General features: G+C 36.6%; 1 protein-coding gene across 4 annotated transcripts in view; it reads right to left on the bottom strand.

Annotated features, from left to right (window-relative positions):
* The window catches only part of BCL11A (BCL11 transcription factor A), a 214,882-nt gene extending 193,075 nt beyond the window's left edge, over positions 1-21,807 (bottom strand). For 3 of the 4 annotated variants that reach the window (XM_070932228.1, XM_070932229.1, XM_070932226.1), the window contains exons 1-2: positions 21,389-21,807; positions 14,556-14,885 (exon numbers count right to left, since the gene is read on the bottom strand). In XM_070932228.1, the coding sequence (XP_070788329.1) occupies positions 14,556-14,885; positions 21,389-21,443 (385 nt within the window). In that variant the 5' untranslated portion in view covers positions 21,444-21,807. Of the gene's footprint in view, positions 1-14,555; positions 14,886-15,685; positions 15,743-21,388 lie in introns of those variants that run through there. The other variant, XM_070932227.1, reaches the window with a different exon arrangement.
* Positions 21,808-23,509: the final 1,702 nt, after the last annotated feature.

The following is a 23,509-nucleotide window of genomic DNA, read 5'->3' as shown; positions in this document are numbered from 1 at the left end:
TTTTACCCTGTCGCGAGATGCCTGCAGCCACAGCAGCTGCAGGCTTCTTGTAGCAAAAGTTACCGGAGCTGCTCCCCTTCTTAAACTTGCCGCCGCCATCACCGCCCTGTTCCATGTGCCAGCCGCGCATGCGCACACCATTGCCTGCTGCCGCTGATGAATGACAAATGAATAAACGGTGTGCGCATGCATGGCTGGTGCATGGAACAGGGTGGCGATGGCGGTGGCGCATTTAAGAAGGGGAGCGGCTCCAGTAACTTTCGCTACAAGAAGCCTGCAGCCGCTTCTTTCGGCACAAGAAGCGCCTCCAGGTGCACCGAAAAAGAGGCTCTGGCTGCAGGCATCTCATGACAAGGAGGGTGAGATGCGGGCTGGCAGAGAACCCAGCAGCAACGGCTCAGCCCTGGCTTGCCTTCCCTAGAGGAAGATAAGGACACTTCACGTAGCAAAGAGAGAGCGGGTGGCGAGCGGGCAGCAGCTCCGGAGCCTCAGGGAATCGCATGTACCTGGGCCCTAGGCCCCGACCCAAGGTGAAGGGCGAGCGGGCAGCATGCATTGCTTACTTTTAGTGAGCTGAACAGGCGAGGCGACTGGCGAGGCAAGTAGCTGGGCCGCGTGGCAAAGGGAACATATATAGGGCGGGAGTGGGTGGGTGCCGAGCAGCTAGAAGCCCCGAGCGGCCGTAAGTGCCAAGCGAGCCGGAAGGGGAGAGCAAGCCAGAAGAGGTGAGCGGGCGAGCAGGTGGGCATAGGCGGGGCCACCATGGATAATTGCTACCGGTTCAGTGAACCAATGCCAATCATCCCTAACGGTTCATCTGAACCGGTCCGAACCGGTAGGATTTCACCCCTGAATTAAACTCAACAGATGTTAGCAACCCAAAACTGAAACTCCCAGGGGAAAAAAAATGGGGAGAAGGGGGACTCTAAAATTTATGTCTTTTAGGAAACCTATATTGCTTGGAAATTTTTATTTTCATATGCTTTGTTTGGTTCAATATAATTTGAATTGTGGAATAAAGGATCAAGAATTTAAGCAAGCTTTTAAATTGTGTGTGTGTCTGTGTGTCTCTGTGTGTGTCTCTGTGTGTTCCTCTTTAATTTCAAAGTTAAATTGTCAGTATAACCTTTTCAATACTGGCATTAAAAAACGTAAGATCATATAAACAAGTGTTTATCGTTTATAACTGACCAGTTCTCCCTGGGCATCCCTTTGTCATCATCGTCAACACTGAACTATTCCAGGATGAATTCAAAGACTGATGCCTATCTGAAGCAAAATAACATACTGACAATGATGATCTACAAAAGCACCAGCATATTCCCATCATAATTTTATAGAAACATTAAAATTTGATTGCTTCTTGATACATTATGTGATATTCTATCTTGAGTAAAAATAAAGATGTTTGATCTTTCTCCTTCTCTCTCTCTCTCTCTCTCTCTCTCTCTCTCTGTGTGTGTGTGTGTGTGTGTGTGTGTGTGTGTTCCAAATTTCAATAACACTGATTCATTCAGCCTACAAAAGCCCATTTGCTTAAATCGGTAAACTGTATACGTAAAACATCCAACAGGATTGCATCAGGTTACCTAGGGGAGATAAGACACCTCTATGCACAATCTGAAAAGTACAAAATCAACTCCTAATTGATATCTCATTTATTTCGACTTTTAAAAAGTGTATCTAGCTATTTGAAGAAAGGGGAGCTATTCTTTTTCATCCCACTGTTTATGCATTTCATTCAATTTATTTTAACTGTATCTGACAGGTGTTTTGATGCATTATTTTTTAAAGGGGGGGGGTACAATCTTGTTCATTTCCAAGTAAAAGACGTGTTTAGAGCCTTACTATACATCAACAAAAACAGGGAAATGGACCAACAATTACTTCTAATTATAAAGGGGAAGGTTTTTGTTTGGCAGGAAGAAAATAGACCACAAAGGTAGCAATAATAGTGTTCTCCTTTGTTTCATTTAATCAGATGTAGAATTGTTGCCTTTAAAAATTAATGTATGGCAAGTCTTAGGTAAAACTCATTTCAACAGGTAACTGGAAATATTTCTTATCCTATTTTTATGGAAATTTCTGCATCAATTCCTTAAACGATTAATGGGATGTTAGAGAAAAGCCTTAATTCTATAAAAATGTGGATCAATTTCCTTTTATTCTGGAAAATCTAGCATACTGAAAATATTGCTATTGTGTTCGTTCTCTCTAGGCGCTCAATCTTCTACAATTCCCTAGATAGCTTCCATATGAATCTGCTATATATAGCTTTATTATTGTATGGTGGTTAAGGGAACATTTGATAATACATGGGCCCATTTGAGCTCAAACCCAAAATCTATTCTGCAGCACTCTAATTGTGAGGACAAATGAAGATCATATAATCCCCATAGGAATTAGGACTAAACCTCTCTACCACATTAATAGACAAATACATATAGGCATACTGCCCTCAACAGCCTGACTCAACATCACCTTGGAATAAGGAATGTACAGAAAAGGCTCTACTGCAAAGAATTCCTTGAAATATTCTTTTTAATGCAGTAGGAGCAAAGAAAACAACCATTTTGCAAACTGCAGCACTGCTCATTATAAGCATGCTGAAATGGTTGGGAGGTTATGAGAGAAGATATTCCTAATCAACTGCCAGGCATACAGAAGGAAAGGGTTTATATCTCCTATTCCCATCATCCCACTTGCAACATTTTGCAAATGTTGTTGCAAAAATATTTTGTCTAATTCAAAATTTTCAATGAAGAATCATTTTGCTACACATTCTATCATACATCTGAATCTAGTAAGACTGCCCAGCCCTTCAGACTAGAAGCAAAATGATGTTTCAGAACATTCAGGAGCCCAAAAATACCCCATTTGCAAGTACTTAACGCAAGTACAGCTTTCCCCAGGATCATACAGCTGCACTCTATAGCTGTTACACTCTAACCAACTCCTATATAAGGCTGGAGATCTGAAAGGGGAGGGGAAGTTATCAACCAAAAAGTGCTGAAACAAGTGACTTACATCCAGTCCTCACAATTACTACAGCCACAGAGTCATGTGATCAATATTCGAATGCTTGACAACCAACATATTGTATATTTATAATGGGGACAGCATCCCAGAGTGACATGACCATTATTTGTAACCTTCCCAGCCAGCTCCCAGCAAACTAAGACAATGGTGGGAGACAGATTCACTTATTCACTTAACCACAGTGATTTGCTTAACCACTGCAGCAAACCACTGCAGCAAAGTGGTCATAAAATTGAGCACAGCACACTTTATCATTGCAAGTTCTGATTCAAACTAAGGTCCAATTCAAGCACTATCTGTATAGACCTGTACTTACTCCTTAATCAGTTTACTGCCCTCAGACACAGAAAACAATACTCCATCATCACCAATGTGATGGAGAGAAATGGCCAGTTCAGTTTGTTCACAGAAGGTTAAGTTACTTCATACATTGGATGAATTCATAGTATTATCGTTTTTAGGCTTCACGTAAGGTACAAACCTATCCCTTAAAATCATTTACAAAACACAGTGGAATTAGTTCACACCTTATTTTGACAGCAAATAAATCACATTATATCTTAGCACAGTGTATGGCTTGTCTGAGGCTGCATGCTTTGGACCAGCCAAAGGAAACAAAGTCGTTCAATTATTATGGGAACAAAAACAAGAATATTGGTTTGTATTTTCTTAACATACATGCTTAGATAGCCAATTTGGTGCTATGGTTAAGGCATCAGGTTAGAAACTGGGAGGTCGTGAGTTCTAGTCCTGCCTTAAGGACAAACACAAGCAAGTGATCTTGGACTATCATTTTCTCTCAGCCCTAAGAAGAATGCAATGGCAAACCACTTCTGAAAAACCTTGCCAAGAAAACTGCAGACACTTGTCCAGGCGGTCTCCAAGAATCAGACATGATTGAATGGAAGGAATAAAAAATATATATTTATGGGGAGGGAGAGGTTTCCACCAGCAAAATATACAATCCTGTTGCTTCAAGATGCGAAAGGACAGATATTCCCAACACATCATTTACAATGTTCATGTATTTCTATATCAACTTACAAAACACAGAGAGAATCCACATTTTCTAAAAATTAAGAGATTTTTAGATTAGACAAAGACTAATAAATAAATATGCTATTCAAATATTCATCATTCTACAATTTATTTTCTAGGTCATATCCTTAAGGATTAGAAATTCACATTTCCTTTTTAAGAAATAATAATAATAAATATGATACCCAAGATGTTGATGTGAGCATGAAAACAGAAAATATGATAGCATAGGATTGCAGAATGCATAACTTGGTTATACTACTATGTTTAATGTGTAACCACAAATTACAGAATATACAAATTAAAAATGGTAATTGAATTTTTTTTAATGAAAAGTAGCTAAGCACAAGATCAATTTAAAATTGGATCATGTTAGTTGCTGAATGGTTCAGCAATTATTGCCTTTCATCTAAATAGGAAATGGGGGTGGGGGGACAATAAATTATGCTTTAAAAAGATTCAACAAAGTAAATAAAAATGTCTGAACTTATGTTCTCTGGTATTATTTATACAAATTTCAATGGTACAGTAACATGACCAAAGCCAATCATTCTATATTGTGCACAATACAATAAATCAGTAAAATTTCAGACTCTTGTAAAGCGTTTTCATATATTCCTTCTTTTAAAAATGTTAGATTAAATCCAATTTTTTCAGGAGTATATTCAAGAGTTTAATTTTCAAATATTCACAAATATTCGGAAGATATTTCTATATATAGATACACTTATCAGAAAAGTATTTTGGAGTATTATGTAAGAATAACTGCATTTCTTCTAGTGTAATATATGAAATGTAGCATAGTAAAAGTTCCATTAGTGAACAATACACAGTCTTGAAGCAATTATTACTGAAAAAACACACACAAAATAAGCATTATGCTTTTTGTTTAAAAACAAAATAGCACTGTAATCAGCATTACAGAGAATGAGTTTTACTATCCCTATACTGTATATAATTAAATGAGGCCTTGAATTTTATCCAAAGAAGTTTACATATTTTAAGTGAGAAATGCATATATATTTCATGTAAACTGTCTTCTATTACCACATCACTGTAGTTCTCATTTGTGTTTGAGAAACAGACGAAGAGGATTTTGCCGAGCTGAAATCTGTTCAAAAATATTAGGGAGATCTCCAGGAAAGAATGGTTCACTTCCTCGTACTTTTAATCTGAAATATTTTATCTTTTGGCACTTTGCTCCTCCCTAAATATCTGTTAACTCTTTCTCTCACTCTCTCTCTTACACATATTCTACTATTCTAACATTCCTGCTGAGAATCTACAAATCAATCTCCTTATTGTCTAAGCAAGTCCAGCAATAAGACTGGTATTTATTAAATTATTTCCTTTGCAGTATATTCTTGCCCCTTTCTTGCTATTCAAGTCAATTCTGTGCATCCAGGGGAACTTCCACTCATTGGGAGAACCTCAATCAAGCATCACATGCTGCCAGGGAAAAAGAAAAAAATATGTGTAGGGGAAAAAAATATCTATATCCCAAATAATATAAAAGCTGGAAGCAAAGTAGTAGGTTAGTTCAAGGGACTCCAGCTCATATAAAAGCTCCTTTGGAGGATTAACAATAAAGGAGCTTTCTCTCAATGCTTCTGAATAAAAGACTGGGGTATTTGAAGTAAAAACTTGTTTTTACATCATAGGTTTGAGAAAAACAGAAAAAAATGGAACAATCACTAACTGCAGGCAAATTATGACTTGCCAGATTCAGAGATCTTTCTCCAAATTATTAAGTTCAGAAAAGAAATGTTATAAAATGCATACTCAGCAAGTTGTGCCATACACTTATCCAGCTAACTCAAATGATACAATTTCAGAATACTTTCTGAGTATTGTATTGGTAAGCTGCCAAAATAATGGCAAGGAGAAAGTACATTTTAAAATGTTTCAATATATAAGTCAGAATAAAATAGAACACTGGGATTGCCTCAGCCAACGTAGTATCATTCTTTGCCTGTCAAAAATAAATTTCTATCCAAGCAAATCTCTGGATTTAATTAAGCTTTCCAAAGTCTTCTAACAACCATCCAGCAACGAAAGGAAAAGCCCTTCTCTAGTTCAATTGTACAATTTTGTGATGGTTCCCTTTACAATTTGTGTTGGAAAGAGTTACTCAAATGTTGTGCATTGTCCAAACAAAATAAAATAAACTTGACAATTTACAGCCTTTCCCAATTCTTATTTACAAGCAAAATTCACATAGAGAAGGCAGGAAATACTCAGGCACAAATTTTTGGATGAATAACTATTTTAAACTGCAATATTTTCTTGAGAAAACATGAGAATAAATCCAATTCAACTCAGTGGAATTTTTCTGTATACAGTATTATACGAACTGCAGCAATCTCCATTGATTCTTCTAATTAAGAAAAATGGATTTCATCTACTTCTCATTTTCCATTGGCTCAACCAAACTGCAACAGTTAAATTCTAATTTTTTGAATTTTCAATAGGATACAATTACAAACTAAAATCTGCAAAGCACAAAATTAAAAGAACAATTGGTCTACTGCACTTATTCCATCTATTGGAGATGTAGGCAAGCAAAGCAACTATCTTATAAATCTTCTACCTATTTAAATTCTAAAATGAAATTAATTATGTTATAAGAAATATATACTATCATTTGAGTCCCCATTAACACAGCTTACAGCTTATATGTGTACACATGTACATGCAGTATCTATATAATGCATTATAAATCATAATACTTAACAAAAATTAAAATTACATTCCCTTACAACCACAACAAAATGTATAAAAACAAGCCTAATATAAAGAAGCAATTAGCAATACTAAAAGTTATAATATCGCATTCACCAATAATAACTGAATTATCTACTTTTCAGGTTAATAAAAGCCAATATTCCTTTATCATTAAAATGCTGGTAAATCACTGGCAAAAGATACCATATAGGATAAATATGCACAATCATGAAAAATGCTTTCATTTTCTATCAATTTTGTTTTATTACAGCAATTGACCTCTAAAATTACTGTATTTCTTTAGAGCCTGTAGAAAAGTTAGTCTACATTGTTACATTATTAACAATGCACATACACTGGGGGGGGGGGGGAATGTGTTTTTTTAATATGGATTGCCAAAATTTCAAATCATATTCATTTTGAATTTCCTTATTATAAATCAAGATGAGAAAGTGAAACCAACGAGTTAAAAATGTATCATCTGATAGTATGATGCAATAACTTGTATCTTCTATATTAAAGCAATGAACCCTGAATATTATTTATCCTAGGAAGATAGCCTTTTATTGCAACACATTTGCTTATTTACTAGAAAATGGCTCAATGACTTTCCATATTTAATATATAACAGGACAATAATCATGTTCCTCTTACAGTCTTAACAGAACTCATTATTTTGTTGTTATGAAGCATTTTTCCCAATGGCATTTATTATGATAAATTATTTTTTTCTTCCACAGGTTTTCCAAATACTAGTTTATACCACTCATTACTATATGCATCCATCATTCAGAATGCCAGACTCAGTTGTTCTATTTTCAAGGATTATAAAATGTTGTTATCTTATATGTTGTCTTGCACTGTAGTACAAGAGCCTTGGTACTACAGTGGTTTAAAGCACCCTGTTATTAACACAGCTGCCTGCAATTTACTGCTGGTTCGAATCTCTCCAAGGCTCAAGGTTGACTCAGCCTTCCATCCTTTCTAAGGTAGGTTAAATGAGGACCCAGTTTGTGGGGGCAATAAGCTGACTTTGTATAAATATACAAAAGTATGAAGGCTATTGCTTAATGCACTGTAAGCCGCCCTGAGTCTCCGGAGAAGGGCGGCATATAAATCAAATTAAAAAAAAAAAAAAACTAACAAGCCTAAAAAAAAATCCAACTACTTTGATTGAGCAGTCCCTAATTCCAGAAGTACTTTTACCCAAAAGAAAGAATTACAAAGAATCAATTTTTGTTACTCCAATTTTACTGAAACATTAGCTTGATGGTATGGTACATTTTATCCTGAATTTATGTAAACTGCCAAAATAGGGACAAACAAAATGAAAAAAGTAATGGAAAGGACTTTTTATACAATGAGAGCATTTTATACCATTACAGATCTCCCCAGTTTATATAATCTTTTTATCAATCTGAAAAGATACTCTCTCACGTGGAAGTCACCCTAAATTGGCTATCTTCTAAAAGAATGTACAAAATGCAGTGAACCTAACACTAAACTTTTGTATATATATCAGTAATGAATGTATCATTCTGGGACATTGCACATGAGTTCCAATGATATCCAGAACTCATGCACATGCTTAGAAATGTAAGAATCTTGGATCAAACCCAAGATTCGTCTACCTCATCTTCCTGCTCCCAGCAGTGTCACACCAAATGCTACAGGGAAGTGTACTAAAACATAAAAACTGTACTTCTCTACTCTAGATTGCTACGCATCGACTAGTAATTAGTAATATAGTGATCAAATGTGCTAAACATTCTCAACTGACTAGATTCCCTCTCTGTACTGAAATGAAAATCAAATTGCTTTTGAATTTAAGATTATAAAAAGCAATTCAGACTGGCAATCATTAGAACTCTACAAATTTGTCTTACTTCTCTCTGAAAGTGATTGAAGTCAGTTGCTGTCATCACATCTTGTGACAACGTATTGCAGGAGCAATAATAACCCACTTCAATAGCATTCCTTAAACTACATGTGCTCCTTGGGCGGTGCTAAATGAGTGACAATCACCTGATGCAGCCATACTGCCCTTTTGGGCCTCACGGTCATGACAAACAGACATGGATAAAATCAAATAGCCCTTTAGTGACATATAAATTACATAAATTCATTAAATACTGGAGAACTTTCTTTTGCTTTTGCACTACTCCTACCAGTAATTACAAAGAAAAATATCAATGAGTGACTATAAAATCTATTACAATCTTCTTCACATTAGTTAAATCATTCCGGTCCTAAATTAAAAATGGTAACCGTCCCTTCATTTCAACATAAGGGACAGATAGCAGCATGTAAGAATAACAAACAATGCAAGCAAAAAAGAGCACCCCTATCTCTCACATTCAAAATGAAACAATCAGGCTAATGTTTATAAAGCAAACAAGAGATATCAGTGCAGCCAATGGATTGATAGGTTTGGGAAATCAGTATTCCATGTTTATAAGAACCAAAGACTTGTGAAATGTTCTCTCACTTATCTAACTGCAAAATGAACATTCTGAGTCCCCGTTTCACCTGTGAATTCACAGAAAAAAAGTAGTGTGGCAACATCTACCACAGTATGAGCAAACCTAGTGTATTGTTAAAATTCTTCTTCCAGGCCCACTCCATAAATATCTCACAAATCCTTAGAAGAGACTGGAGGGCAAATGTGGGAAAACGAATGCAGGAAAAGAAAATCTTTTTTCCCAGTAGAATCCATTTCCCTAGCGGATGGAAGTGATAGATTTATCTCACGAATTATCTTGCATGAAGTCCTAAGAAATAAGTAACAGTAACTTCCTTTAAAACACCAACTTAGCATAAAGTTCTTGAAACCCTCGTACAAATATGCACCTCTAGCCAAAATGAAGTCAAAGTAGCTGTATTATATTGGTTCACTTTCACCATGTCTCCATCCATTACCCATCTCTCTCAACTGTCCCATTTTCAAATTTTAGATTACATTTTTCTCAAGACAGAAATAAACCCTTTTAATGTTGTTGAGTCTACACAAATTCTAAATAAGAATACCTTCTCAACCTCACCTGAAAAAAAATGGGTTCCTCATTGAAGTAACAGTCTACTTGACTAATTAAATATAAAAACATTTCCATTTTACTATATGTGCAATGTGACTTATTCACTAATTTAAAAAATCCAATCCCATAGCAAAAACACTTTGTTTCTCTTTTTCATTCCTGATTATAGTACTACACCAAAATAAGAAACACTTCAAAAATAAATTTGTATCAATGATAGATTAGCTAAAATTCACTTTTTATTTAAATTCATACACCTTGAACAGTAATAAATTAAACAGTTTTATTATACTTTCAAGTTCAATTTATAAATTCCATCATCAACGGTCAATTCCATGAACACTCTTAAAAGCTATTTATACCAATTTTGTTAGAGAAATAAGGCATATTTTAAATGCCTTTAAATACGCACAAGACCCCTGGCTCTTTCTCCACTAAAATATGACAAAAAGGATTTCTTTCCTGACATTTCAATATCATTTTATGAATAGCTAGCAGAATATAACTCCCTGCTTCCCAACTTTATGCCTTCCAATGCTTTAAACATAAGCCCACAAGTATGTTACCTAACAATTTGGTGCTGTAAATATACTTGCTGATAGCAGAATGAAAACAGCCTTAAACGGAGGAAGGGATTAATGGTGGCAAGGTATTCCAAATAGATATTTTTTTCATTGCATTAGGATCAATCTCCATGGCTTCCAAGCAAATTTGTCACATGTAACTGCATTTATACTGAGGCATTAGACATGAATATAACCTCTTTTTAAAGAACAAAATAGATGGTTGGAACAAGTTTCTTACTATAAATGGCAATTGAATGCACTTCAAAACTATATTCATACAACTGTGACACTCCTCTCCCCAAATTTTAGTCCAGGTGAATGCCAGACTTAGGACAAGAAAACTTCAATTCAGATATCTTCTTAGCAATGAACTCACTTCATGATTTTGATACATCTCTATGCCATAGCCTGTTTTACTTCAATCTCCAAGCAACACAATGCAATCAGTTTCTCTTGAAAGCAATACATTAACCACACACACCAGAGTTTGCCAAACTTTGGTAGGATGATAATCCAATATGCTTTTTTATATACTGATCCACTTGTGCTAGCAATACAAAAGAGTCTGAGTTTGGCAAGGCAGCAGCAATGCACTGAAAAAAAGCTATTATTTCCGTTCTCATAGTTTTGCTCCATCTTAGATTAAGCAACCTATCTAGTATCTACAGAACGGGCCTTTTAGCTCATCCTACCCCTTAATTCTTGCTTGACAGCTGCTGTGTTTAGTCTTTGAAATAGAGATGTTTAATATGTAAATAGTGCATTATGTCACAGAAGGGATGTCCCATATTTGGCGATTTAACATGCCTGCAGTACACAGAAGATCAGAAAACCTTTTTTGAAAGCTCTGACTAAACGAACATCCTCCTTCATGTTCAGAATGTGAGCAGCACATGACAGTTACAATAGCTTAAGATACATGCTACAAGTAAGATAGCTGTGTTCCAGTCCCGTCCCCCCCTCCAATCACTTATATATACATTTCCAATCACATGCCCAGGTAATATATATTTGCTATTATTTTAATACATATAAATTACTCCTGAATTTATCTAAGCGACTGGGAGGAACAAATAATGTCTAATATAATTAAAAATTTGGATCAATGGCAATGATGCTTCTGCACTGTAACTCTAAAAGGAGTTATGCAAAGAACTTGTTATAATTTCTAACATAAATACTGACTGCTCAAGCTCAGAGAAGAGAAGCTGGCCAATACTCTATATGTAGGCATATAATGCCATGCTTGCATAAAAAGCTGTCTAAAATTCAGGAAGTAAAAAGTATTTTTTTAATAACAAGCAACACAAATATATAAAAGGAATTAAAAAGATTTAAAATTGCTGGTAACTTGATAAGGGTGCAGCCCTGGCATACTTCTACTAGGACAACAAATTTTAAAATTATGGATATATAAAAGAAATTTCCACTTTTATATGATATACTAAATTATGTGTTTCCAAGCAATTCAATATCAAAACAATACCTGATCCAAATTCAAAACTCTAATAAACTGCATAAAAAGGCAGTATTACCATCATTATTCTCATTTTGCCTATTACCTATCTCCTTATTTTCTTATGACTATAACTTTGTTGCTTATCACTACTGTTGTATGTACATTGAGAGCTTACGCACCGGAAAAAAATTCCTTATGTGTCTAATCACACTTGGCTAATAAAGAATTCTATTCTATTCTATTCTATTCTATTCTATTCTATTCTATTCTATTCTATTCTATTCTATTCTATTCTATTCTATTCCAGATTAAAATGCTGGATATTTTGAACTCAACAATCACATTTAGAGCTTTTGCTTTATTTTCACCAACAAAATGACTTAATTTACAAGAACATTTATGAAGCATATGTATTTGCAAATACAGTAGGTAACTTCCACCAGCAAAATTAAAATCTACCACAAAATCTACTGACACAAACCATGTAAAGTCATCTGGCTAAGCCTGAATTATAAAACTGCACAAAATACAAAATTGCCAAAGCAAGTTTTTAAAAAATGAAATTAAATTTGATTTGTTCCAATTATATCAAGGCTACTACCTACCTACGGATCATCTTTCTCTCTGTTTATAAATACACATATAATTAACTTAATTATTTCATTTTGAAAGAGGCAAGATAAATATTCATCACTTCCATCAGCTGACAGGTAAAAGCTAGTTTTAGTCCACTTATTCAGCTGCAGATCCAACAACAGTGACAGGACCATGCCGACGGAGGTAGCTTGTGAATTGCCTTGTTATTGAGATCATTGGGGGGAGGGAGGATTAAATACAAGGCAGCATGTGACTTACATACAGTGTCTAATACCACAGCATCCCCGAGGCTATTAAAACAATAGCACAAGTGATACTTTATGCTAACCATTCTGGCCTTTCCTTACCCTCATCCAATCTATGTCAATTTTGGTAGCACACACGAAAACCAAAAGAAAGCAGTTTTGTTTGCCATCTGGATTATGACACCAAACACAATTCTTTATAGTCTAGCAGTATTAACAGATCTCTCCACATCTGCATTAACTTCAAACATCCTTTCACTTCCTTTATAAAAAACATACACACATGTAGGCAGTATGCAGCCCACCCATTTGTTTTTCGTTATTGTTGATGATGCTTATGACATCCATTATTTAATTTTATATTATTTTTAATTACAAATTGAGGTTGTTGCCATTGTCCAAAAAGTGAATCTGCCTTGGACATTCATATAGGTGACATGTGGCAGCAGAAAGCCATAGAAGAAAATATCTGTCAAAAGCACATCAGAGATAACAGACACTATTTGGGGGGGGGGGGGAGGGGGAGGATTTATTATTTAGCTGAAAAGGCAAGATTGCAGAGAGCAGCCTCCTTCCCTGTCAAACCAACCTTTAGAAATTTCTAACATGCTCTTAAACTTTGTATATAAGCAAACCTACACGCCTTGGAAACCGCCCTCTCTACTCTGGCCTGGGCAGTGAAAATGGCATCTGAAAGTCAAGGTCAGCCATGTCACTTCACCAAGGGGCTGCCTTTAATTACAGTCCATGCAATAACATACAAAATGGAACGGGGGTGGGGGTTGAGGGTGGGTGTTAACTCCTCTTTTACATTTACACCACAGTCTGCAGAAAATTATGATTAAAAATAAAAAGGCTACAGAATCAATTCCATCAAGCACCAGGAATAGCAGAAGAACTCTAAACTCTGCAGCAGGCATATTGGATTCCCAGGAGGCTTTGGTGCCCTTCAATGACCTATATAAAAAACTTGTATAAAAATTTGGGGAGGAAAAGCTACCAGATTTGGGTTTTGTCTCCATTTTACACATTGGTTCAATCAACTTTGAAATTTGAGAGAAAGGATTCTTCTGAGAAGTAAAGCTTATTTTTGTATGACTTAACGGCATTGTAGGACGACACTTTCTAGGTTCTTTCCAACCAAAGAACCAGAATAAGAAATAAGCAAGAGTAACAGGTGGACACAGATGGTTTACACTTCATAAGGAACTTACTTTATGATTGTGGTGGGATTGTACCCGTTTCCTGCAATAAATCTATGACTACTAAAGTGCACAGACATACACTAGGAACTTTTGACAGAAAACAAGAGCCAATCAAATCTACACTCATGAACATTCACTGCAAAGATAGGGATATCCATCTGTCCATAATATTTTATTTGTTTCCTAATACCATAAACCTATGATCTATGTTAAAACATAATGATAAAGTATGATATGTAATTATATTTGCTGTGAAGGCATTTTTGTAAAGTAAGTATAAAGGGAGGAAACAGTGAAACTTTTTAAAAAGCTGCAGATGGGGGGGAAAGCTTAGTTCTCTTCTGCATCCTCTTCTTTGGGTGAGCACAATTTGGCAACCCAGTGTCAAAAAATGTGTAGAACATGAAAGATGTGAAAGAGAGCAGCTAGAAAATTATTCTATGATATGCCATGAGTTTTATGCTTCTATAAATAACTGAAAGAACTGGAGGTGTGCATACTTACTATAAATAGAAATAATGAAATTTTAATTCATGAACTGGTAAAATGAAATGTCAGAAAACATTTTTTACAAAACAACAAAATTTCAATGTGCAGCCTGTAAGCATGCCATTCCTGCCTCCCCTCCCCCCATCACTTTGATTTACCTGCTATATGTTCCTGCTTGGGACAAATTCCTCTAGATGACGTTGACAAACAATCGTCATCCTCAGGTGTGACCTGGATGCCAACCTCCACAGGATTGGAAGTTTTTCGCAGCTCGCTTGGCGAGGGCGAAGGGGGCTTATCCACAGCCTTCTCTAGGCAAAGAGTGCCATTGCATTGTTTCCGTTTGTGCTCAATAAAAATAAGAATATCCCCCAGAGGGAAGTTCATCTGACACTGGCCACAGGTAAGGAGGTCGTGGTCGCCTTCTGGAGCTCCCAAGGTACCATGATCTGGTTCATCATCTGTAAGAATGGCTTCAATAGGTTCGGCTGCAAAGAAGGAAACAAAGGAAATCAGGAATTAAAATACAGATTAAGAAATAAAAAGAATTGGGGAGGGAAAGTATGTTTGCAGAGTACAGCCCAAACTTAAAAAAAAAAAAATCCCAAATATTGGGTAGCAGTACTAACACACTTCTAATCTAATATTGTGCTGAACAAAAAGAAAAGGGGGGGAGGGGGGAGCATCCACAGAAGTATTTTACTTCATCAAGAGCCTTTCTTAAAACAAAATGCATTACACACCCCTATTTTAAAATGATTATATGTTTTATTATAGTATTAGTTTTAATAAGAAAAAATTAGGTCACTCCTGTCCCAAACCTAAGGAGTTTCTCCTTTATAGCATGTTGTCATGCTATAAGAAAACAAATTTATCAGCAATGCCAAGCAATTGTATCTAAAGGAAAACCAGCTAGAATGCTAATAACTAAGAAGGTGAGAATTTCAGATTCTTTCATAGCTCAAAGAACAAGAGAGAGAGAGAAATCTGCTATTTACAAATGAGCAAGTTAAATAAAAATACAAATGTCTCAGAATTCTTACCTTTATTCAACTCCTCCAAAAGTAAACCTCAGAACTATCTATCTATAAATCCATGGATTTCCTTTCTTTTCACAAAATAATATTTACTTTCTCCCTGTTAGTGTCATATGTTGGAATGAATATGCTACTTTAGGGTACACTTATGCATACAAGTGTTTGGATATGCATACAAAAATATAAGCAAGCATAGTCACACAATTACAAAAAAGATTGCTTGTGTCCATCCGCCAGTTGACACTCATTACCTGAACAGCCCGTGGTTTTTAAGTATGTTCCTATGTTCTGTGTCATACATATGCAGATGCGCACAGAATTTCCTAGAAATATTCTCTAAAATGATCAAGCAAACAGAAAAACAAGATAAATCTGCAGTATTTTATTCATTTATCAAGTATTATTAAAAAAACAAGAACATCCAAACATTTAATTTACAAAATATAAAAATGTATCTTCAAACTACTGAAAATTTCCAGTTACAATTAAGATGCTACTGAACATCTAGGAAAATAAACCAAATTATTAGTCCTTTTCCCCATTTAGAGGCATTTATTCAGAATGTATTAGTAATGAGGGCCTTCATAAGGTATAAATATTAGTATAAACGTGACTGAATTCCAGCATTCATCACCAAATTCATTTCTTTACAGCACCTTTCTTAAGGTTGTCCAAGTTGATTAATTTGCTGAACAAGCTCCAGAAAGCTCCACTAAAATTCTGTTTATATAGGCAGTATACCAATAGGTATTTTAACGAGGTAGATATACAGCAATTAGCTTTTTCTCCCGCTATTATTTTCTATTAAAGTATTTTTGCAGAAAATGTTCATGATTCCAGTCTTCCACAGAGATTGAAAGAGAGGGAGAAGAAAAATTCATCTTGTGTTGTAATTTCATTACAACCGTACAGTACTTTCACTTATAAACAAACATGAAATAGCATTCTTGCAAAATATCAAAAGCTACTAGTTAAGAAAAAAGTGAAAGGACACAATACCTCAACAGTTAATCAGCTTGACCTTCTTTAGTATATGGCCAATTTCACATTTAATGAATTTAAAGCCACAGAGAATCAAAAAATAGATTTTAATTTGACTGAGTCATATTGGAAGAGATTTGGTATTTTTAAAAAATATACTCAGATTAAATTTGTTTCCGAATTAAGGGGATCTTAAGAAATTCCCATATGTGCAATGGAACATAATTTTAGGATGTCATAGCTCCTTCTAAACAACAATTCTGCAAGTCTCTGCTTCCACATTATTTTTGTCTCCCAAGTTTACTCCTAAATGTAGAGTAATAATGATTATAGAAAAATGAACATTATATTTACATTAAAATATCTTCAGTCCATAGGTTCCACTTAAGCTCTCTTGACCAAAAATAATGCAGTAATACCAGTTAGTGATTAATAGTCAAGGGGGAAATTGGGACTATGAGTGATTTTACAGTATCTACTTTCTTCTACTATTTTTGGGTGAGCAAATATCTAGTTCTCTCTAACAAAATGGCAGGCAACAAATACAAGAACAAATTGTTTCAGCACATTCTATCCTGAAAATATTTAAATATTGGAAATATTTTTCCATGCAAGCTTCAAAGCCCAATCCAAGAAGCAAAGTATTTTCTATAAAACAGGAAGTTCTAAGGAGTAATTAGTCAAACTATAAGACTACGGCCTAAAACAATTGTGAAATCAGTAATTTGGTTTAGCAAGAAAACACAAAACATTTGTTTCCTAAGCAGTTAAAATTTATACTAAATAACGGCTGGGGAAAATGATTTCTTATAAGGTTGGCTGTGAATTGGTCTTGATTTTCACTAAATAATAGCATATCAAGTAAAACTAAAAAGTATTGTTGATTGCACCTTAGCAATTCATCCAATTAATTTTATAAGAAGCAAGGTTCTTAAGAAAAAGATATTAAAATGTACAGATTTAAAACCCATACCTTCCATATGTTTATGCATTTAATATAAATGATTGCTAATCAAGACTAATGATAAGATAATAAATGAGCAAGAGCTAGCACGCTAAGTTTGTTTAAAAAACGGTTTCCTAAAATACAGAATGCAGGGCAAAAGTGTACTGCTGTTATTAAAAGTATGTTTGCAATTCAAAGAGATAATGTATTATCATCCTTGCTGTTGATTATTTGCATGGTATGCTTTGTTTCTAATTCGTTGGCCATCACTTTTTTGTATTTTATCTGTCTGATATTTTTGTTTAAATTAATACAACATTAATGAAAAAAAGGGGATTGTATTTTCTCTTTTAAAGGCCAACCTAAAAGGAAGGTAGAGTTTTTAATTAAAAAACAAAACACTAGTGCCACAGATTTTCACTTCTTTACAAAGAATAAGAGGAAAAAGAAAGAACACAGAAGCAGAAATGCCAAAGGAGGCATTTTCCAGATTATAGTAGAAAACATGTCTTTCATTTTGAAATATGAATTAGGAATGAACAAGCAATCAAACGTATAAAAATAATACAAAGCAATTAAAACATATATTTCTCCCTACCCATCCTGCAAAATAGTTAAAACTGAAACAACAGCTCAGTTTCAACTTTGCATTCAAGTGGATTAGTTTAACAGAAACTGAGGGAGAGAAGGGAATGATGTTAAAAAAGAGAAGAAAGAAAGGAAAGAAGAAATTTTAATAGTGTTTAGGTGAATGAACATCTGGATGGATGTAAACTTGGGAAGAAGCACAAAACACAATTGGGGGGGATATAGGTTAGCCTCAGAAACCTCATCTAGTAATACTTGCAAGGGAGCCAAAATATTTGCTTGCCTTTTCAGCCAGCTGTTCTCCTAGAGATCTACTTTAAAAACAAAATAAACCAATTGATTTTCAAAAGCAACAATAAGCTTTCTAATAGGACTGAGACTGAATGAAAACAGCCCTCAAAGCCACCCAAACAAAAGCAGATGCTCTGCAAGTCAAGCCAAAGCACCCAAAAGTCTTTGGAAAGAAATTTAATACCCTTGAATTTTTGTAGCATTTCTTTATCAGAAAAATTAGGTGCCATCTAAGAAATAGTATTTCTAAATGATAAGAGGGGATGCCTTTCTCAGTTTATTTTGTGTTGTGTGGATAAATAAATAATCAAATACTATGTTGTAGTGGCTCGATCATGTAATAATTATTTTAATGCTGTTTTTTCAAACAGAACTATTGCTGTGGGGGGGAGGGGAATAACAAGATGAAAAGCAGTAACTGTAAATGTTCTATATGGGAGGGAATCTGATAAAAGAATAATTTGAATGTTACAGTCCTTTCCCAAAGATTAACACAGGAAATAAAATTAAAAGCAAAAAAGGAGGAGCTGAATTACAGAGGAACAGTGGGAGATAAAGAAGGGAGAATATCTGAACACATACACACAGCATATACATAAATACACAGAACTCTCACCCCACCTTCCTATGCCAAATGAAAAATATAGAAAATTAAAAGATGTGTGAGCAAAAGGATCAGGTTCAAGTTCACTAAGCTTTCTTGATCTCACTCTGCCTCCTAGTGGCTAAAATTCACATTTAAATTAAAAAAATTATACAGAAACAAAAAAAAAAGAATTGTTTTAACCCAACTCACATAAATTGCCCTCTCTGCTATAATCTCATTATCCCCCATTCTCTCATTTTGCTCCCCAAGACAAGGGAAAGAAGACATAAAAAATAAACTTCTATAGGAATTCTACAGATTCCTTGTTACACACCACAAATCTCTATTTAAACAAAAACTTACACTTCTCTGTATATTTATTTTGGAGGCTAATTTTCAAGTATTCTGCAGGTGCAGGTGAATGTGGAGCAGAGACTGAAATATAGTTACAAATCTTGTCTTTACATTGGAAAAAAGGGCATCTTTTCCCCCAAACAGCCACTTCACCTTCCCCACCCCCTACCTCTCATTTCAGATAAGAGTCAAATTAGGTTATCAGTTTGGCTGAAGGAAGGGAGGGAGAATGAATCTTGCAACGTGTTTGGAAGGTGATAGCAGCATGTTCAAAAGTGTGTCAGTTATGTTGCAATAAACATAAGGTTTTGCATTTCAAATAACAAAAATAATTGTAGGAATGGGCAGAAAAGCAATGTGCAAGGTATTTATTTGGAAAGACAGTTATAATCCATGAAATTGAGAAATTGATGTTTCATTTGTTGGCTATTTTAATTAAGCATTCGTGTTGCTAAACGATATTATTTTACATTACAATGCAAGCAGCGATTATTGGGAGACAGGACCACTGAAGGCTAAAATGCAAAGTTTTTGTGCAAAACCAAAAGAAAAACCAATCTTGAAAATTAAAGGGGAAAATAGTAACAAAACACCAAAGGAAGACCACTTATTTTGCAAATATAACTTATACATTTAATGTCTTCCTTCCCCCCCCCCCCGACTTTGCCCGCCCGCCTTCAACCATCTCAAGTCCAGACCAGACTTCCCTTTTGTGTTTGCAAGCAAGCACGGCTTTGCTCGAGCTTTTGTACACCGCATGCCTGGAAGGCTGAAAGACGAAACCCGAGCCATTGCAAAAATCCCTATTTTGTTTAAATAAAAAAGGAAATACAACCTTTACATCAAAATGCAATTACTGAGGTGGAAGTTCTAATTAATTGTTTAGGGGAGACTGATGCTCTCTTTCTTGTGATCAGAGCTGACACAGCTGCACTTGTATTTATTTTTACAATATCTACAAATCCTTGCATGTGTGTATGTATATATATTGTACGAATTTCTTCTCCTTCCAATACGTTTTTCTCCTAGCCTGTTTTGCTGGCAGCGACTCCGCAGCACACGCGGCGCTTGTAAACAGTCAGACACGAGATTTTTCCCAATCAAAATCCACTTCCACTTTTTTTTTTTTTTGAAAATCTTCCAAAAAATAGTACGAGAGAAAGGAGGGGAATTCCACACGCATGCATATCCACACACTCCGATCCTTCTTACATTTTTAGCTGTACGCAACCTAACCCAAGTTTCTGCAAAGCAAGAGTTTGGGGGCTTAACGACGGAAAGAGAAAAGGAGGGGGTAAAATGAGGCTGGTAAGAGTAGGCAGTTGACGGGGGGAGGGGAGAAAAGCTATCGTGGCGGCGCAAGAAGAGAAAAGCAGCCGATCTCCGGCCAAAAACAGACACCACGTCTGTCCCCTTCCTTGCCCTTTCCCGGTGCGGAGTTGGAGAGGAGAGAGAAAGAAAGAAAAAGGAGCGGGACATGCAGAAAAGGGTGGGGGTAGGCGATCTCTTACCGCCACTACCCCTATCTTGATGGTGGAGACAAAAGAAATGGTCCCCCCTTTCACCCCCATCTAAAAAAAGAGGGGGGAGATTTGCAAGGAATGAGGAAAGCGGATTTGAAAAAAAGGGAGAGTCGTCACACGACAAGGCGCTCGGAGAGCACCTAATCTGTCCGCGTGAAAATAAAAGAAAGTGCACCGATTCAACCACACACACACACACACACACACACACATGTACCGCTTTCTTCCGTACTTTCACCCCCCTGCCTCTTCTCTGTCCTTTGTACACACAAAAAAATGTATATCTTTGCGTGCTTTCTTAAGTTGCAATTCATTTGTAAGCTGCAGGCGCGCGCACCCAGACACGCTCTCTTCCGGCAAAATATCTATAGAAGAATCAATGGGGGGGAGGAGAGACAAATGGAACTTTGAGCGAGAGAGCAAGCGGCCGTAAGCGCCGAAGAACAGAAGGACCTTCTCTGAAAAGTACTGAAGGTGCTAGCGATGCAAAAGGAGAGGGAGGGGCAAGGGGCCTGAGTTTTAAGGTGAGTTGCTTTTTTGTCTTCCAATGCATTAAAAAGACGCATGCACAAACAAAGATTGAAATGTGCAAAATATAAAAAAAAAAATAGTTGAATTATGATTGTTAGTTTGCAAGCGAGTGTGCTCAAAGGTAAAAGGCAGAGCGGCAAGGTGGTTTACTTACGCGAAAATTCCCGTTTGCTTAAGTGCTGGGGTTTCCCTTGCTTGCGGCGAGACATTGTGGTGTTGGTTGCTCGGGCGGGCGCGCACGGAGCTCTCTCGCTCGGATCACATCGGGAAGCGCCGGGTGAGCAAGGAAGGAGACTCCAGAGAAAATACCTTCATCAATGTCTTTTGACATCCAAAATAAATTAGAAATAATACAAAGATGGCGCGGGGAAGATGAATTGTGGGATAGCAGTCATGGCTTTTTCTTTTTCTTTTTTTCCTTTCTGTGCAAGAGAGGGAGAAACAGACAGGGGGGAAAAAGAAGAGAGAGAGAGAGAGAGAGAGATGAAAAAAATGGCAAAAGCCCCCCTGAGCTGCAAGTTCAAGTGCGGACGTGACGTCCCTACGAACTTGAACGTCAAGCGGCTGGATGGACAGAGACATACAAAACATGGGCAGGGCGAAACTGGAGGAAAGGGGAGGAGGGAAGCTGTGCGCCACGCCAATGGACAGTCATCGGGGGCTGGACATGATCAAGCAAAAGAGTGAGGGGGGAGCCGTAGCAGGGCAAGCCAATGGACAGTGGTGGGGGGAGAAGAGGGGGTTACCCTCCTAGGCACCAAGCACACGCTGCTGCTCCTCCGGAGGGAGGCGGAGTGGTAAAAGACGCGGGGAGGGAGAGGCGTGCGTAAAGGCGCGCAACAGCCCAGGAGTGACCGCAGAAAAAGGAAAGGCATGCTGGAGGAGCAAGAAGACTTGATACGAAAGAAAGTGTTCTGTAAGCCTTTAAAAAAATCAATTAGAGCCAGGAGGGAAATTTAAAGAGAAGGGAGGGGCGAGCAGAGAGAAAGGAAGAGACCGTAAAATGTAACAAGAAGTCAAATACCACTGCAAATGAGTGTTCTTATCTTCATAGAGTTGCTAGCAAATTGACGCACAATTAAAAAGCAAAGCAGCGGTAAAGAACAGACAAAAGTGAGAACATAACTACCTCACCTTTTAAGAGGTGAACACTTAAAAATTATACAAGTAGGATCAGGCCCAGAGGTTATGCCATTATTCTCCGGACAAGCAATTACCTCGGAAGGAGCAGGTATAAAAACTAAGGACAACGCTGATTATATGTCTGCTTTTAGCAACAGAGGTACACTGCCTCGAATCATGGAAGCTCTATTTGAATTAATATGGTTTATTATAGCGAAGAATAGAAGCTGGTACATTTTTTTAAAGATTAAAAACATCGTAATTCCTAAATGTTCTGTGGATTAAGACTCCCTTTTCCCCACTTGGTTGGAATCCTCGCTCCGTAAAACATACTAGTATATAACCAGAAAAATATGTAAAGATTCAACTTTATCAATTATTTGAATAGCCCTCGTTGAATTCAGTGACACTTACTCTTGAGCAAACAGGGGCACACTCGGGTTGTAAGAATATAATCCATTGTAAATAAATACAACTCTGTTATTAAGAGAATCTAAGGGATTTTTCATTAGACGCAGTGGAACTTGCTTCCAAAGAGCTTGCATAGGATCGCAGAACTCATTTTGCCAATATGCTTGAGACCCTGGTCCTTTACAATTAATCTAAGCAAGCTGAAGGGGAGGATTGTATAACAAGCTATTAAACGCGCTGATCCTGTCTGTTAGAAAAGCTGGAACTGGGGTCAGAGAACGGAGGTTCACCTGTTGCTTTGCTTGGGGGGGGGGGGTGTCCTCCGACGAAACCTAGACGGTAGCTTTGGATACGGTGGCAGGTCGTTATTAAGTTTGTGAAAAAATAAATTATAATTAGGTTTGTGAAATAAGTAATCGGAAGCCTTTCACCCACCCCCCTAACTCCACTGTCCAAAATATTTTCGGAATAAATTTAAAAGTGGGACATTTTTTGAAAAAAAAGAAGACCCCGTCAAAAACGAAGGGAATGTTTGTGATTATATCTATAATATCCTGAAGGGGGAACAAACACCGGGGGAGGGGGAGGAGAGAGAGACAATTAATGGTTTGTTAAGGTAGGGGACCTATTACTGACCATGAAGGTCCTGGATTGGACCTGGAAGGGGAAAAAACATTTATCTCCAACTCCAGGTCACAATATACAAGAGAAGGAAAGTCTAGAAAAAGGCTCCCAAGGAAAA

The sequence above is a fragment of the Pituophis catenifer genome, unplaced genomic scaffold (assembly GCF_029215685.1).
Source record: "Pituophis catenifer annectens isolate HBS135680 unplaced genomic scaffold, rPitCat1.0.hap2 SCAF_1, whole genome shotgun sequence".
Lineage (NCBI taxonomy): Eukaryota > Metazoa > Chordata > Lepidosauria > Squamata > Colubridae > Pituophis > Pituophis catenifer.
This window is presented reverse-complemented; position numbering and strand designations above follow the sequence as displayed.